The sequence below is a fragment of the Balaenoptera musculus genome, chromosome 11, assembly GCF_009873245.2.
Source record: "Balaenoptera musculus isolate JJ_BM4_2016_0621 chromosome 11, mBalMus1.pri.v3, whole genome shotgun sequence".
Taxonomy (NCBI): domain Eukaryota; kingdom Metazoa; phylum Chordata; class Mammalia; order Artiodactyla; family Balaenopteridae; genus Balaenoptera; species Balaenoptera musculus.
In genome coordinates this window covers 94,742,406-94,761,918 of record NC_045795.1, presented here as the reverse complement: position 1 = coordinate 94,761,918, position 19,513 = coordinate 94,742,406, and the positions used below count along the sequence as shown (strand labels likewise).

At 38.4% G+C, this 19,513-nt stretch overlaps 1 protein-coding gene across 5 annotated transcripts in view; it reads right to left on the bottom strand.

Annotated features, from left to right (window-relative positions):
* The window catches only part of GRM7 (glutamate metabotropic receptor 7), an 818,647-nt gene that overhangs the window by 385,415 nt on the left and 413,719 nt on the right, over window positions 1-19,513 (bottom strand). For all 5 annotated transcript variants that reach the window (XM_036869668.1, XM_036869667.1, XM_036869664.1 and 2 more), the window contains exon 3: window positions 2,643-2,784. In XM_036869668.1, coding sequence (XP_036725563.1) covers window positions 2,643-2,784 — 142 coding nt within the window. The remainder of the gene's footprint in view (window positions 1-2,642; window positions 2,785-19,513) is intronic.

Below are 19,513 nucleotides of genomic sequence, written 5' to 3'. Positions count from 1 at the left end.
GCAAAAAAAAAGCAAGAGTAATATTACAACAACAAAGTGCCTTAAATAACTAAATCACAAAGTGTTGAAGAAAATGCCCTAAGAGCAAGAGAATCAGCGTTTTATAAGGAGAGAAATGATACGTCCAAGGGGTGATCAGAAACAGTTTCATGGAGAAAGGCACGTTTGAAATAAACCTTGAAGAACAGACACAATCTCAACAGGTAGAGACGGAGGGGAGGAACACCATGAGCCAAAGTCCTGATGGAGGAGTGATGAAGACACACTGGAGGACCAGTCATGCATTGTAGGTGGAGAACTGAGTGAGTGAAGGCAGGGTCTACATGCAAAAATAGGACCACATTTTAAAGCATCATGAAGTTCAGAGAGAGAGGCCTTTACTTAAATTATTAAACACACTAGGCATTTGATTCATTCTCATTTGATGACATTCATTGAGCATCTGCCATGTACTGAGCACTGTGATAAGGGCTAAAGATATGAAAGGAAGTCAAAAGGGGCATCATCTCTGTCTTAGTGATGCCTACAGACTAGTGGAGAATACAGACACTACTTAAATGATCAAAGGATGTAAAATTACATCAGTGACATCAACTATGAAACTGAGTTGTTATGACAAACTTATCAAAGCTACATTGTTCAGAGAAATCTTCCTTCAAAAGCAACACTATCGATGGCACTAAAATGATGAAGTGGGGAAGCAAAGCATTCCAGGTAGCTGGAAGAGAATGTACAAAGACCCAGGAAGGAGGAAACACAAATGGCCCCTTGCCTGCAGTACACAAACCACGAGGGAGCATGGAATGAAATAAAGCTAGAAAAGCAGAAGTCCAGATCATCATAGAAAGAGCTCAAAAGGATTTTCATTTTACTGATGGGAAAACTGAGGTCTCAAAGAGTTAGGGAAGTAGGGTGTGGGGAGAGGCTTGCCCAAGGTGAGAGAGTGGTCATTTAAGTAGCAAAAAAAAAAAAAAAAAATCCATCCTCAGGTATCCTGACTTGAAGTTTAATACTCTTCTCATTTACTCATCCTGCCACCCATGTCAGAGCTCAAAACTGTGATGGGGTTAAGGTTATGAAAGGAAGTCAAAAGGGGCATCACCTCCACCTTAATGATGCGTACAGACTAGTGGAGAATACAGACTCCAATTAAGTGATGGGTGGATTCAGAAGCAGATGGAGAATACACATGGAGGGGGAGACACAGGACCGGCAGGCTGGCAATGACGGAGATGCAATACTCCACGTGGGGGTAACAATGGCCTGGAACCTTCAACTTTACCCTTAATAAAAGATATTCACCTTCAAATTAAATGACATATTATTTTGAACTGTGAGACAAACTAAGATTAAAAAAATCCACACAGCTCTTTCCCATCAGCAGAGGTGTAAATTGGCAACATCTCTTTGGAAAACAATATTCCCATTTAAGAAGGAACGCATCTTTGCCCTGGAAACTTCTTTTCCAGGAATTTCTGTTTTAAATACTTACAAATATATAAAGTAATACACTTGTACATTATTATATATTTGCAGTATGTTAATATTGTATACCACACATTGTAAAGTATGTGTATATTAATATTTCATATTTGCACACACAGATTTGTGGAAGAGAAAGTTTACCGCAACACAATTTATAATTGCAAAAGTCTGTAATCAAACTTAAATGTCAATCAGGAAGGGAGCAGTTAGATAAATTACAGGAAATATATAAAATGAAATTCTGCATGGCTATTGAAAAGACCGAATAGATCTATAGGTATTCAGAAACTTCCATGAAAAAAGAGTGAGTGAAGGTGAGCAGGGGGGGAGAACAACACACAGTGTTCTACCATTTGTGTAAAAATATACACACTGTCTCTAGAAAAATCTACAAGACACTGGTTATTAGCTATAGCATCTGGAAAGGAGAAGTTGTTAGCTATGGGACAGGATGAATGCAGCTTATTTTTTAATCTAGATTTTTTAACATTTTTTGATATTTTAAATCAGGTGTAATTCCTGTTTGTTCTAAAAATGATAAGGATTCTGGACCAACCGAGGTGGCAGTGGTCAGAAATGGAAACAGGGCCTATTTGTGTTCTAGAAACATTTCGAAGGTTAGCCCTCCATAGCTTGGCCAAGGAATGAGCTAAAAAGGAAAGTCAAAATTAACAATCAGATTGTTGACACCAAGGAGGATCAAGGTAAAGAAAGAGACAACAAGTGGATTGGAGAGTGTAGAGATATGACAAGTTTGGTTTTGAACACACGAAGTCCAAAGCAGGAGTAATATGGCCAGAAATATAAGGCATTTTTCTTTTACATTAAGAAGAACCACTCTTTAGATAAAAGTCTGTTACACGTGGATATATTATTTAATAAAAGAACCTTCGGAAAGTCCAGGGGTTTTCTCTTTTTACAAGTCACTGAATACGTTTTTTTACCTAATGGGGGGAAATATATGACAGAAACATGCTGCTGCTTCCATAGTTCGCTCTAACTACTTATGTTGGGTAGAAAGCGTGAACAGACTTTGCCACCATGTAATTATTGATTTGATTCTGTGCTATCTTTTCCCCTTTGTCTGCCAGGATCCTGATCTGTCTGTCTCCTAAATTGCAACATGCGTATTAACGAATTTCACCAGTCAGCCTTACTTGATATCCTCATCGTTGGCAAAAATCACGACAGCCCTGGAGTTGGGTGTGTCCAGGAGCTGTTTGATAATTCTATCGAAGTCAATGGTTCTGTCTTTGCGTTCTTGGGGGATTCTCACGGACTGGGCAATGCAGAGCCCACCTGTGTAAGAAAAGAAAGCAGAGTGTCAATAAAGTTCTCACACAGATACCAAACAAACCAGGGAAAGTAGATGGGGAGGAGGAACCTGCAAATTCTGAGTGCATAGCACTTCCTTGGTGATTTGTGAATGAGGAAGGCTTAGGACAATATGCTGAGTTCATACTTGGTGCACCTTCCATGGTAAGGCACAGCCTCATTCTCTTAGTAATGCACTTGTATGCACAGGAGTACCAGTGATACTGATTCTGGAGAGGTAGGTTTAGGTAGACAAACTGGATGGGAGGCCTTTAAAATGAATGTAATACACTACAAGAAAACCACAGTCAACTACAATATAAAAGTACTTGAACAGGTAAAACTCATGTCAATTTCTATTGCTTTTCTGGTGTTTGCATTCTCATAATTTTTTCCCCATTATACCCGTTCCAACTTTTCAAGCTCACAGCCAATGGAGTAAATCTAAAAATAAAACAAGAACAAGATCAACTATTATAAATCAGAGTAATAATTCTTTATTGACCACATACTATGTGCCCAACCTACGAATGTGTGTTCTATGTATGTTATCTGATCTTTAAAATCCTTATAAGGTAGTTAGCATTGCCCATTTCATGTTAGTAGAAAAGGGGATTAAATTGAAAAATAGATGTGTTTACTCCAGACTTCTCAGGACCATTATGGTATTGACTGGCTTATGAATTTCAAGACAGGGGAATATGCAGCAGTTTAGTAAGCAACTGACACCCTCCCCACTACTCAACACCTGCTTAGTAGCAGCTCCTGGATCCAGTGGTTTTCTTTGTTTTTTTGTTTTTTTTAATGAAACACAACTTAAGAAAGGCTGGCATAGACAAAAGAGGTAAAGAGGATATTTGTAGGAAAGGCCCCAAAGGTCATCCAATGGGCAGAAGACCTAGGGGCAGAGACAAGAGGAAAACCTTGTTGTTTTTGTAATGTGGAGATACCCATAATCAACAAGCTTAAACCCAGAGCATCAACAACTGGGTGGAAGCTACTAGGCTTCCATAAGCATAGAAAAGTATAAACTCTAATCCAAAAGTGAACCGCCATTACATCTTTATCCCAATCAGTGTCAGCTCTCTCTAAGTGGCTCTCAACCTTCAATGTGCTTGAAATCACCGATGGTCCTTCTATAAAGTATGGAAGTCCAGCAACACTATCAAACAACTTGACCTAATTGACATTTACAGAGCGATCCCCAGGACAACAGAAGAGTACACATTCTTTTCAAACGGAAAATGGAACATTCATTAAGCTAGACCATCTTCTGGGTCATAAAAGAGAAAAAAAAACTTAAATTCAAAAGAACATTACGCTCTCAGACCATAACAGAATCAAACTGGAAATCAATAACAGAAAGAAAACAGGAAAATCTCTGAACACTTGGAAATTAAACAACACACATCTAAACTACCCACGGGTCAAAGAGGAAGTGTCAAGGGAAATTTAAAAGTATTTCTAACTAAATGAAAATGAAACTGCAACATCTCAAAATGTATAGATTACAGCTAAACTGATGTTTATAAGGAAATAGATATCATTAAATGCTTATGTTCGGAAAGAAGAAACATCCAAAATCAGCAACCTAAACTTCTACTTTAAGAAAGAAGAGAAAGAAGAGCTAAACAACTCCTCCTCCAAAAAAGCAGAAAAAACCACGATGATATATTACTAAATACCTATTAAAAGAGCTTTTAAAAAATACTAACAATACGAAACACTAGAGAAGATGCAGAGCAACAGGATGCTCATTCACTGCTGGTGGAAATGCACAATGGTACAACCAGTTGGGAAAATAGTTCAGCATTTCCAAAGTGTTAAATATAGAGTTAACATATCAAGCAGTGGTTCCAATCCTAGCTGTTTATCCAAGTGAATTGAAAAGTTATGTTCACACAAACGTGCTCGTAAATGTTTATAGAAACTTCATTCATAATCACTGAAACTGGAAACAACTAAGACATCTGTCAACAGGTGAATGGATAAACTAACCGTGGTCTACCCAGGCAACAGGATACTACTCAGCAACAAAAGGGAACTACTGATTCTTGGAAGAAAGTGAATGAATCTTAAATGCATTTTGCTAAGTGAAAAAGTTAAACCAAGAAGACTACATACTATATAATTCTAGTCATATGACATTCTAGGAAAAAGCAAAACCACAGGGGTGGAAAGTAGATCAGTGGATGCCAGCAGTTAGGAGAGAGAGGAGGGGTTGACTACAATGGGACTGCACAAGGGCACTTGGGGGCAGTGGAAATGTTCTGTATGGTACTGTGATGTAGATACATGATTCCAGGCACTTGCCAAAACCCTAAGAACAACGCGTCACAACAACTGGACTTTACTGTATGCAAAATCAACCAAAAACTAGGGAATCCTAAAATGGAATGCAGACTGTGACAAACGAACTGCATTATAAATGTATCAGAGAATTTCACTGAAGGGGATGAATAGGAAAGGAGTTGTCCTAAGTAACTTTTAAAAATAGTGTATGACCGGAAACTCTAAGGATAAAGACAAGAAGAACAGCACATAAAATGGTACTCTAATTTGTAAATTTTCCACAGGGATACAAGTTAGCAATGCTGGAACTGCTACCCATACTGGAGTCCAACAAAACAAGAAAGAAATTGTATATAATGGGAACCAGGTCTCTCAGAGTTAGGTAAAGAATTTAAACGCAAACAAGAGAATGTGGCTAGAATGGACCATGCGGCGTGAGGCGGAGTCAGACATAGTGGAAACTCACGGCTTAGAGTGAGACGCTTGCATGCGTGGGTTATCTTATACATACATACGTGCATATGTGGGCTAGTATACATACATACATAGGTACCCTACCACTATCCATTGAGAGAGTCTAGAAGTAGTGACACTCCATAGCCACATCTAGTGACCAGACTGGTTTTGAAATACCATCTTTCAACACAAAGAACCAGGTCTCTTTGGAGAAATGGGTGATTCTGAAGTTGGGGCAAAGCACATGCAAGACAAGTCTGGATCAACTTGTCATGTCAGGAAGCAAGAAGTCCACAAAAGAAAAAAACAATGGAAGGGGGGATGTCAGAAGGACATAGGAGCCAACCTAAAAGAGCTCCCAATGAACAAAGCTAGAATAATATTAGCAACAAAATAAATGATGGTGGTACTGAATGACTATCCAAAGAATACACACAATACATACTCAGGAATCCATACTATTAAAAAATAAATGACCAAAATAATCAATAAATAGGAAAGAGGGAATGAATCCTCCTCACAGAACAATCCCAACTAATAAATTTTGAAGGAATGAGGGACATGGAATATCACCATTAGAACATTAGAGGAAAAACTGCTGCAGGCAAGGTCCACTGATGAATGCTAAAATTCATGTGGGAAATTATAAGGAGACACAGAACATTTATATAGCTTAAAAGAATCTCACCCCAAATATTTACTAATTATTCTGGTGGTTTAAACATATGCCTACAACTTCTTTGATATTCTTCCTTTGAAGAGGTGGAGATTAATTTTTTTGCCCTTAAGTGTAGTCTGGACTTAGTGCCTAGCTTAAGAATATGGAAAAGGAAAAAGAATAACTGAACAGTGGATAAACTCGGCAGACTCTAACTGGACCACTAAGTTAACATCACTAGTGCTAAGTCAGGTTGATTTAATGTGACCCTGATATGATGTGATGATAAGGGTGACCCCATTTGTATTTTATTCTTCCCCAAACCCATAACCTTAATCTTCATCTGCTCATGAGAAAATGTCAGAAAAAAATTCAAATTGAGGGACATTCTACAAAATACCTGACTTGTACTTTTCAAAATTGTCAAGATCATGAAATAAAAGACTGAGAAACTGAAATCTGGATTGGATCCTTGGACAGCAAAAAGACATTCATGTAAAAACTGGTGAAATTTGAATAAAGTCTGTAGTTAAGAGTATTTTTACATTGTTAATTTCTCAATTTTCATAAATGTACACTAGTTATTTAAAGTATTAACATTTGGGGGAAATCAAAGATGGGTATATAGGAATTCTATCTTTGTAACTCTTCTGTAAATCTAAAATCATTTCAAGATAAAATTTAAATACACACACACACACACACACACACACACACAACCTATCTATCTAATCTACCTATACCTACCTACCTTTCTGGGTCTTATCTGTAACGAATTCTTATTTAGTAAGTAGTGGAACAGGCCCAGGAATTTGAATTTTTAACAAGAGCTTTAACTCAGTGGTTCTCATGCATTCATTCAGCTGGAGGAGTTGTTTCCAAACACGTATTTCTGGTCCGCACCTCCAGAAATTCTCATTCAGTAGGTTTGGGTGAGGCCTGTGAATCTGCATTTCTAACAAATTTCCAGGTGATGCTGCTGCAGGTGGCCAGGAGATCAGATTTCGAGAAATATTCACTTGGGTATCTCCAAATTGGTTGTAGCCAATTTAGGTAAAAGTAGAACTTAGGCATGGATATTCTAGCCAAACATTTTTAGGGCACTCTTAGGATGGTGAGATAGGGAGAAAGAAGGAAGGGATGCATCATTATGCTTTGTTATAAGGTTTCCAGTGATGCAGAGAGAGAGCAACAGGAGAAATATCCCTTGGTAATGGCGCCTACAGTCTCAAGGCCATAATCGCTCCCAGGCTGGAAAACATCACAGAGGATAGAGGGATGAAACCATCTGCAAACTGTTCTAGGGCTGCTGTGGGGAAGAAATGGCCACTTTACCACCTTCTCGGCAGGAGAAGGGGAATAATTCTGGATGGAAACCTAGCTTCCCATCAGGATTCAATTACAACTGGGTGGTTAAACAAATGAGAGCAAACTCCATTTGGCGACACAATTAGTGGAGGGGCGGCCTGCACTTGTGGGTTTCGGGCTCAGCCAGCGCGCGCTAGGGGAGCCGATGCACGGAGTTTTGTGATTGCAGAATCGAGATGCTCACCGTGTCTTAGAGAGAACTGCCCGCAGGTGAGCAAAATCAAACAACTCAACAGAAGAAAGAAACTGGCTATAAACATGGTAATGAGAATGGTCATGTTCATAAAGCTAAAATGTAGAAAGGAAAGCAGATTGAAAAACAAAGGATGACAGAGAAACATGCTGTTTTGATCTTTTCCTCCTGGAAGGCTTGAGTGGTACCTGCTGGAAAGACAGTCATTTCATTTGCCTCAGACCCAAAGGAGAATGTGGCAGGTTGATAAATGTACGTATATTGCACACAGATGACTTTGACCAAGCATTCAATTCGGACCAAGCGTGTCATGCCAGAAATGGGCCACTGTGAGACAATGATCCAGGTCTTGTGTGTCTGCCAGTAAGGAATGAAGTGGTCCACACACCTGCACGCACACACCTGGTGTTCAAATGTCAGTTAGCTTGTTTCTCAGTAATGGTGATAACTCAGCACACTGCACTCTAGCATGTAACCAATTTTTCCATCTCAAGCTACTGCCCTATTGCATGCAAACTTTCTATGGTTTGTGTTCTAGCTTAGTCCCTCAGAGTGGATTCAGCTCGCTCTCTGTTACATATCTGATGTTATTTAGTCACCTCAGCACATGAGCAACCTACATTTCAGAAAATATTGGTTTAACACCACGAGCTTAAGAATCTAACTTTGGAGGTGCATTTCTTTTGTGTGTGAAGACTAATTGGAATTTGGCAGTGGCAGCTGGCATTGCAACTGACAATTAGGTCCCATTTCTCTGGGGCACAAGCGTGTAGGAAAAATTGGACGGTATCATCATACATGTTGCAAATGGACGCGTGTCACAGGACAACTCCGTTCATAACATGTCAGCTTTGACTGAAAAAGCCCACTGTCAGCAACCTGAGGACATAGAAGCCACTGGAAAGAATTTCAGCATGCCAGAAATCAATCTGCTTTTCCATTTGGAGCTGAAAACTGGTCAGTTTTCTGTCTGCCTGTGGTAGCGAGCAATCTATAACTGCAAGAGAAACTTCAGGAGTCAGGCCACAGAGTGTTTCCATTAAAAATACTTTTCTCTCCCAAATGATTAGGGATTCTTCTCCATCTAATAAGCAGAAGCAATAGGAAAGCATTTAAAGTTTGTAACTCAGTTCTGTCAGAGCTTACACACGATACACTCTCTCTGATGATCTGGTCTATTATTTAGATATGCCAATTCACTTTAGCAAATACTTATTGAGACTCTATTATGTGAAAGGCTCTCTAGGAATTTTTTTTTTCTGAAGGAATATATAAAAGCAGTATAAAGAGTCTTAGAAATGACTGTGTTCCATTCTCCATTACAAACGGGGCCACTGAGGTCTGGAGAGTTTGAAAGTGATGATATTAATCACAGAAGAAGGACTGACACTAAGTTCTGTGTATGTGTCAGATACCATCCTAAATGCTTTATATCATATTCATTAGTTATATAACCCCATGAGGCAGCTTTGCTAACATTCCCATTCGGACAGGTGGAAACAGAGGCATTCTGAAGTAACTCACCCCAAATCACAAATTTAATGACAGCGGAGTAGTAGGATTTTTGTCTTTCAAAATATAGCTCACAAATTACAGGGAGAGGATGACAGATGTCATAGAAGCAGATAAAGACATACATAACACATCTTGTTAGAGGAATCACCAAAAGCGTGGTGGAAGAAGTTTAGTCTCAGATGGGATGTTTCACATCTGTGTAGGGGGTCAGTGGAAGGATACTTAATGGAGGGAAGACAGAAGTCAAATCGGAAAAGTCATTATGGATAAGATTGCCCAGCCCTCCCTTCCTTCTTGGCTAACAGATTCCTGGTTTTGCTCAGGGTGGAGAGATGTCTGGTCCCAAGCAACAGCTTATCACAGATCAAGGGGGCAGTTCTGCTCCCGAATCTCCCAGCCTCTTTTTAAGGTAGAAATGACCATGATATCCATGAAACCGGTAGGGGTTGCTGGAGACAGTTCTGGAAAAACTTGCTCGTTTTGGAAAGGAGAGAGGGAAAGAAAGAGGCTGGCATCCCTCTTCCTCCAGCCTTTAGATGTTATGTCTAGAGCTCTTACTGTCCTCTTGACACCATCCAGCCACAAGGAAAATGATGAAGAACAACACTCTGAAAATAGGAAACCAGAAAGAAAGAACTAGAGTCCCTGATGTTATGCATCGTTGAGCAGAAGCAATAGTGCCAGCAGCCACTTACCTCTGAACTTCCTGATATGTGAGAAAACAAACCATGCTTTTATTTGACTACTAGCATTCAGTTTTCTCTTATTTGCAATTGAACACAATCCTAACTTATCCTTGCTTTTAAAGAATTGCCAGCCCATTATAAAAGGGAGAGAAAATTCCTTACAGTGTAAACTTTCAAAGAAATGTACAATGCAGAAAAAAGGCCAGGAATCACAACTGCAGTGGTGGGAGATGCTGGGGAAAAGCGACCGATTGGCACCTGCAGGTATCTGTGGGCAAGATAGCTGGGGCGGGGTGGGGGGTGGGAGACAAAGTGGAAGAGGGTAAGTAGCCACATGGACGTGGGAAACGGTACCCAGGGTCAGAGGAGAGGTGGGGAAAGATTTTGGTGATTGAGGCACATGTGTTGGAAGCCTGAGAATTACAGGCTCAGGGTTTTTGATTTTTCTTAGTCACTAACTGTCTGCATAATCTTTCACATACGCATATTCCTTTCTAGATTGAGAGGGAAGAGGATAGAAAGCAGGAAGGCCGGAAGCAAGGACAGACGAACACTCAAAGGAAATGCTCAGAAGCCAGACTGGAAAGGGCATTTAGGGGAGCTTGCAGAGATGAGCTTGCCTCTAGCAACGTGTAATAAAAAGCAGCGGTTAGACCAATGCGGCTGGGGTTGGAGTGCACGAGGCTTTATGAGACAAAAACCATAAGAAACTATATGCTTGGGTGAAAAACGTTCTCTTCTGTCCCTGCCCAGGAGCAGTACGTCTCCTGAGCAGAACTCATGTGCTGTCTGGACAGGTTACTGAAAGGTTAATCCATCATATCTTTCAGCCAAGAAATGTCAGACTTCAAATCTCACTTAAATATGTTCAGCAATTTCAGGGGCATCATTGTGCTTGAGAAGAATTTGCATCTTACTTTGGGAGACGATGAGATATAAAGCAATCTTGAACAGAGCCATGCGTATTCTAGCTGGCTTGATCTGAGAACCTAAGAAATGAAAGCACACTTAGTACAACCCTCTGATTTTAAAGATGCTGACAATGGTCTGCAAAGGGAAGGTGACGGCCAACTCAGCATCAGAGCAGATGCTCTGAAATTAACATGTTTTTTCTTCTTAAACTTCTGATTTCATCCTCTCTCAGCTGGTGATGTTACACTCTGAGTTACCCTCTTTGCCATTTTACATCCATGCATTCATGCATTCATTCATTAAACAGAAAATTCACTAAGCATCTGGCATGTCTCAAGCATTCTTTTAGTTGCTAGGGACAAAGAAATCAACATAAAAGACAAATATTCTATTCATTCTCAAGGGGATACACACCAGTAAGACAACTTTTCTTCTTAATTCTCTTTCAAAACTGTGATGGCCTCTGAAGATGCTCCGAGTTTTGCTTGCAACCAAAATCCCAGTACGAAACATCAAGTTATTCTCAACAGCTGGTAACTTGGCAGGTCGTGAGCGGGTTAATCAAGAATATGCCCTGATTCAAGAAGCCTTTGGAAGGCAAGCTGTTCCTTTCCCTGAAGAAGAACTAAGAAATTGGCTGATTTTTTACAGTCACTGGTTTTCCCTGTGGCTTGAGCAGCCTCAGCCGTCAGAAGCAATTGTCACTTGTCTCCAAGTAGCGACTCTGTAAGGATGGACCACTATGCACCCCTGGACAGTAAAAAGGAGGTCAACTCATGAATCTCAAACATGACTGCTTTTTCCAAACCACTATTTGCATTTAGTCAAGTTCCCACTTGGCTGTGTGGGGGGGAAATGGAGGAGGCTGATTTTATGATTCATTTTATTTTAAAAATTTTTTTTGCGTGTGATCTATTTTTTTTAATTTTTTATCGGAGTATAGTTGATTTACAATGTTGTGTTAGTTTCTGCTATAATCAGTTATACATGTACATATCACCACTCATTTTTAGATTCTTGAAAATTAGGGGATAATTGGTTATCATGTCTGTGTGGGAATCCATCCAGAGAATTCAAATTCAGTGGGAGTTTAGGGCAGGCATATATATAAATATATATACATATATGTGTGTGTATATATATATATAGAGAGAGAGAGAGAGAGAGAGACAGGGAGGAACTATTTTAATATTTCATTACATTTCTAAGGCAGTGGTTCTAAAGATATGCTCTTACCTTTGTGAATTCTCTAGTAATCTGTGTATGCATTTCTTGCAGTACTATACTAGAGTAATTTTAAAAATAATCTTCACACTACTAGTTTTCCTGAATAAATTAATAAGTGATTTATGCCATTCTTCAGTGGTTCTTTCACTAAAGTAATACCTTTCCCCCATAAGGACTCCCTTTATTGGTTCCAAAGCCTTTTTAATTCCTCCATTCTTTTTTTTATTGAAGTATAGTTGATTTACAATGTTGGGTTAGTTTCAAGTGTACAGCAAAGTGACATATATATATATATATATATATATATATATATATATATTCTTTTTCAGCTTATTTTCCCTTATAGGCTATTACAAAATATTGAGTATAGTTCCCTGTGCTATACAGTAGGTACTTGTTGGGTACCTATTTTATATATAGCAGTATGTATATGTTAATCCCAAATTCCTAATTTATCCCTCCCCCTTCTCCTTTGGTAACCTTATTTGAACACCACCAAGTACTAAAGGACGTGGCGAAAGGTGAGGTACTCATTCATTTTATAGATGAGAGGACAGAAGCTTGGAAGTTAAATTGATTTGTCCAACACCAACACATGCCAGGACACAAATTGAAAACAACTGACCCTCAGTCCAGAGCTGTTTCCTCATCAGCTCTGAGGATTCTGATGAGGTTCCCCCCACATCCCACCCTTACTCTTTCCTCCATCACATTTCTCTCAATGAATCAATAAACCAGCATAAATGGAATGCTTAAAACTCTTATGACCTTCTAGGCCATCAAACTTTTCTAAACAGTGAACATTTTTGTTAGCTCTTTTATAATAGTATCTTTTCATTTAATGAATCAGTGCCAGAGATTTTTAACTCAACCCCTTCAAAAAACAAACATCTCTCTCTTTGTATATCCTTAGAGGACAAAAATGATTGAGTCTTCATCCTGTCAATGGGAAAGGGATAATTGTACTCAGATCTCAAGGCTCATTCAGCACGGTTGATGGAACGTTTAAACACATAGAATTCAACTTTATAAAAAATATAAAGAAAGCATCCCTTTCATATGATTAACACTATCAATTTGAATAACAGTTTACAATACTGGATATCAAAATCAGACTTCTCTCATATGACCAGCTGTCATTGAAATCGTGACCTCTGCATGCTAAAAGAGAAATTACACTGACTTTTTAGAATTGTGTTATTTTCAGCCTCTTTTTCTGCAGCTCGTTCCCCACCTCCCCTTAGTGTCTCTGCTAAGATAGATCAGTACTGCAGCAAAATATCGTTCTCTTGAGACTTGAAAGAGTACACATATCGATAAAAGCCATTTTTAAAGAATGTGAGCATTTCTCATTGTTAAAGGAACCTTGCTATTTATCAGCGTGTATGTCTCAAATCAAAGAAGTGGAAACAAATGAATTCTGCATTTAATGGCTTTAGAAATATGTCACCCTCACCATTTTTCACACGCTCAGAGGAAATTCTTCCCCTCCCTCACTGAAGAGTGTAGTATTTAAGGCTTTATGTCACATGACGTTTCTCTTTTTTTGATTGAAGTATAATTGATTCACAATGTTGTGTTAATTTCAATTGTATGGCAAAGGGATTCAGATTCTTTTCCCTTATAGGTTATTACAAAATATTGAGTATAGTTCCCTGTGCTATACAGTAGGTCCTTGTTGGTTATCTATTTTATTGGGATTAACATATACACACATAACACTTCTTTAAGCACAAGAGATAAAGCAAGATGCTGGATCACATCACAGTCTTCATCTATGTGACTAAATCGGGTGGCTTTGTATAAATGCTTCCCATGTCCCAGGAGATGACTGAACTGTAAACAGTAAAGGAGTGAAGAGTTCATTGAGTTTTCCAAGGGTCTTGGACAGAATAAGACATGTTAAGTGGATTCCTCCATGTTCCAGTTTACTGGCCTGCCCTTGGAGAAATCTTGCTCACACTTCTTCTGTTTCCTTTAGAGCATTCCCACAAGAACTCAAGCCACACACCAAGCCAGCAAGTTTGGGAAATCAATACTTCCTGAATTCTTAGGTCACTTAAGACTTCGAAGAATTTACTGCTCTAAATCTCTCCAGACATGTAAGTGTATCATTTGCAAATGAGATGTGGGCTTATTGACAAGATTGTTCTGAAATAATCTCATTCACCTCCTTCCCTATTATCAACCACACTGGTTTAGATGGGGTGCAAGCCTTCTATCCAGGAATCGGGAAACAGATCCTTCAACCATCTCCCAAGTTTTACTCAAAGCTGCACCAGATAAAGCTGAAGTCCTGTTCTAAGAAGGGGCTGTTCGTATTAAACCAGGATGACATTTTTTCTTCAGTGTATTTGTAAATATACTTGCCTTTTGTGACATATTCATTTTTATTGTGATTTGATAACAGAAATGAAAGATTTTTCACTCTTAAACCCAGAGTATATTCAAAAGAGGAACAGAACTTCCCTGGTGGCGCAGTGGTTAGGAATCTGCCTGCTAATGCAGGGGACACGGGTTCGAGTCCTGTTCCGGGAAGATCCCACATGCTGCGGAGCAACTAAGCCTGTGCACCATAAGTACTGAGCCTGCACTCTAGAGCCCACGAGCCACAAGTACTGAGCCCGCGTGCCATAACTACTGAGCCTACGTGCCACAATTACTGAAGCCTGCATGCCTAGAGCCCATGCTCCACAACAAAGAGAAGCCACCTCAATGAGAAGCCTGTGAACTGCAATGAAGAGTAGCCTCCGCTCACCACAACTAGAGAAAGTCCGTGCGCAGCAACGAAGATCCAACACGGCCAGAAATAAATAAATAAATAAATTTATTTTTTAAAAAAGGAATAAATAAAATCACACCTTTAATGACCTCAATATAAGCGAGAAGAAAGGAAGAGACATGAATGCAGATATCCTCAAATTCTAGACAGAGACATGAATGATTAAATAAACCATGGGCAGGTTTTAATGCTTTATGTTCTGGTTAACAAAAGGGAGAAAAAAAGAATAAGAGAGGACAGGGCATCATAGTCACCTGTCATTGCATATGCAAAGGGTTATTGAAACTGAATAAATGAAATAAAAATTAATGAGAAGTCTATGTTTCGTGCATAAAAATAAAACCCATGCTTTCGAAGCAATCGAGCCTGCAATTGGATTGCTTCTGGTAAACAGAGTTGCAGGTTAGTGTCAGAGCAACACCCACAAGGGAAGAATGTGAGATAATGAATTTTTCTACCCAGAGTATAATAGCAATCGCACAAACCTCAAGTTTATCGATTGTCCCAACAATGCCAAATTACATCTTGAAATGTGATTATACAAAATAAGTCTAATCAACCAGATGTTAAATGTTTAATGCAAAATATTAAGAAAATGCACGTAATCTTGTAAAAAATGAATATGGGTTTTAATTTAGGTTGAACCAAGCAACCACCTTTGTGGTGATGCGAGCTGCGAGCATTAAGCTAGCTCTGGCACATTTCCCTCCCTAGAGGGGAAGGGGCACGGTTTGTGTCATTCAAATACCTTAATTAGAGACTAGGATCAGATCTGGATTGCTACCTTTTGACAGTGTTGTGAATTAAAAGAATCAAACGAATGCACACAATCATCCACATCTAAAGAGAGTTTCTACTGGGTTGGCCAAAAAGTTCGTTTGGGTTTTCCGTACCATGTCATGGAAAACCCGAACGAACGTTTTAGCCAAACCCATATATTCATATATGGCGTGAATTCAACCCACGTTACCTGCTAATGACATTGCATAGACTTAAGCTCCAAATGCTGTATACACACTAAAATCACTGATGGGCTTCAGGAATTACTCTAAGGTAAATGGGAAGAAGAAAATTCCATAAGGAAAGATGGTAAATAGAAGGTGGCAAGGCATTAAAAAAAAAAAAAAAATCAAGAATCCTGTATTCCTCTCAGACCAAAGTGTGAGTTGTCTTATCAAAAGGGGTTGGAAATGACATATGCACAATACTATGTTTAAAACAGATAACCACCCATGACCTACTGTATACCACAGGGAACTCTGCTCAATATTCTGTAATAACCTAAAGGGGAAAAGAATTTGAAAAAGAATAGATATACGTATATGTATAACTGAATCACCTTGCTCTATACCTGAAATTAACACAGCACTGTAAATCAACTATAGTCCAATATAAAATAAAAATTAAAAAAGGGGGAGGGTTGACATCACACTGAAATTTTAAAAAGCCATGGACTATGTGGAAGTTAGAGGCGTCTAAAATTTCGGCAGTCGTAGAATATACACTCAGTTCTGCCTGGTCCTCTGGGACATAGGGATTTACCTGGATGTTGTAAGTATATGCTCACTGCACCTTACAACATTTTACCTAGAGTGTACTACCTGTATGCTTTTGGACTATCTCCCCGTATAATTTATGGTTGTGTGCTTTTGGAAGGGAAAGCACACTAATAAGCATGGGAGGTTTACTATGCACTAGACCCAACTGAATGAAGGTGCTCATGTATGACCTTCATTCAATAAAATAACACAAGAACACTACAGGTTGAAACAGAGGCATACGAAATGGGGTGGTGCAAATGATCAGGCAACAAAAGATGCACCATCTGCAGGGAATTTTAAAAAGAAATTACAAGTTATCTGCTTTTTATTACAACCATAGGCTAGCCATTCTAAACAATGGCAGGAAAAAATGCTCCACTCCAAAAAATTTTGGTTGATCTAAGTCAGGATCTGTAAAGGGTCAGACAGTAAATATTTCAGACTTTGTAGGTCACGTGATCTCTGTTGCAGCTACTCAACTCTGTTGCAGCATGACAGCAGCCAACTTCCTTAGAAGATGTGTAAAAAATGGTCATTTAAAAAATTATTTATAACAATAGGCAGCTGAAAAAATTTAACCCATAAGTCAAAGTTTACTGACCCCTGGTCTAAGTTCTAAACAATTGCAGGGACTATTGTTTTGATAATATATACATAAGCTCCAAATAAGCACCATTTTTATCACTTATTCTTTAACAAACATTGTATTCTACTTGTAACTGAACTCAGAGAATCCCAAATTATGCAGCTGGCTCCTGACATACACAGATTCAGTTAACATATATTCATTTCAAGAGTAAGTTCACTACTGTTAGGGATAATCCAAGCTCACAGCAGGCATAGTTCTTGCCTCCAACTCCTCTAATATCGCATATTCTTAAACAGTACATTTGCAATTATCAGTCATATCACAGTGATTGTAAAGACGAAGAAACATTGCAATAAATACCTCCGTTCTGTTAATTGTTCTAAAGCAATGGATTAATGTCAATAACTGGTATCGGTCACCATTTTACGAAATTTTACAGAAATAGAAAATTTCAGAAGGTCTTACAAAATATGATAGATGTTTACGATTAATTTTTGACAAAGGTATTTTAAGGAAAAATCTCCAAATATGGAGACATTTGAAAAACTAATCTCAAAGAAATAAAGATATCAGTGTTCTGGCAATTTCTGGAATTTCTGATGAAATGGGAATTTCATGAATTTTGAATTTTATGGTTATCTTTAAGAGTTTTACTATTTGTATATCTATTGCTTCTTGTGGAAAAAAAACTTTTTGAAATAAAATTAATAAAAAGTGCTCTTTGATCAACTTTGAACAAATATAGATGAACAAATCTGGCTCTGGCTAAGGTGTCTACTGAACACGCGTATGCAAAGATCAGTTTTTACAAAATAGTTGACAAATTCGCAGGAGTTAAAGCTTCCAAACAGAAACTGGGATGCTATTTGTTACTATAACGGCCCAAACAATATGGAGGTACAATATTTTTCCTTTTTTTAAAAAAAGATAATGTATTTAAAATGTATCATCTCTTGCTGTTTTTCTATTCTATACTGTAATTTTTATTTGTATATTTATTGTTTTATTATAAACATGCAGACATATGAAATGCAATAAAGTAAGATTTTTACTGCTAGAATTTTTTTCTTCCATTATTACTATTATTATTCATTTCATTTCATGATTATTATTGAAAATTGTTTTGTCATGTAGAGGAAAGAGTTGTTAAAAAATGATTTACTTTGAGTGTCAAACAGGCTAAGGGCACCAAAGGTAAACAATAGTTTTGTTTCATAAATGGAAGAAAAGGTGAGAAGGTGATTTTCCCGAGACTAGCCAGGAGGTAAATTAAGTGTGATTTCAAAAGTAGGTCTACAGGCACACGAAAAGATGCTCAACACCGCTAATTACCAGAGAAACGCAAATCAAAATACAAGGTACCACCTCACACTAGTCATGCCCCAAAGCCTCAGGTGGAGTAAACCTGAGTTAGAACATGAAAAGCCAGCCCTAGGTTCCCTAGGCAGTGCTCTATTGAGACTTGATTAAATACAGATTGCAATAAAGAGGCAGAAGGTGTCACAACTTGTAAATTCACCTGGTCCAGACTTTTGCAAACTGCATCTCCCTATTCAAAGCAGATGACAGAGCCCCTGCTATTATTATAATTACGTAATACAGCACTGATATTTTAAAGCATATCTGTCCAGTTTGAATGTTAGCATTGGTCCTCTGCACTAGTGTGCAGATCCAAGAGAAAGCACACGTGTACACACACACATATACACACCACATACACATATCACGCACATGCACCACACACAACGCACACATCACACACGGACATGCACAGACATCACAAACACACACCCCCCACACACTATACAGGTACACATCACACACAAACACCACACACACACCACCCACTCCTCACTCTTGAAGCCAACTACTCTGGTACTTTGGTAATCAGTATTTTGTGACTATGTGTATCTATGCTTATGAGTATTGTGATTTCTACTTAGCTAATTAAACCTAGGGAAATTAATGTGTTTCTCTCAATTTCCTTCAAAGCTCATTTTTCTATCACAACTTAATGAGTTATTAGGATGCCATAGAGACAAATTAAGATTCTCTATTATGCTTTCCTTCCTCAGAAGGATACTGACACCGTAGTTCCAGATATATTTGAACTGTCACTTTACAAAGGTATAGACAGCACTTTTAATTACAAGACCTAATCTTCTGAATTGGTTTGATTAATACGTTGCTGGAATCAGCTTTCATGTAAAATTGGTTTTATTAGAACTTTAAAATAAAATATCAGGTCAAGAACTCCATTTTATTTCTTAAAAAAAAAAATAAAACTGCTGAAGTGTTTTATGTGTGTCAATAATTCTTCTTTGTGAAGTTTTTAACTGCCAGTAAAAGTCCATGGGTAGAAGGTTGAAGAATCTTTCAGTGATTTTGGCTCCAATAGGCTACATGTGTGTCGATACTCATCTTAAATGATTTTTTAAAAATTTATTTATTTATTTGTGGCTGTGTTGGGTCTTTGTTGCTGCACGTGGGCTTTC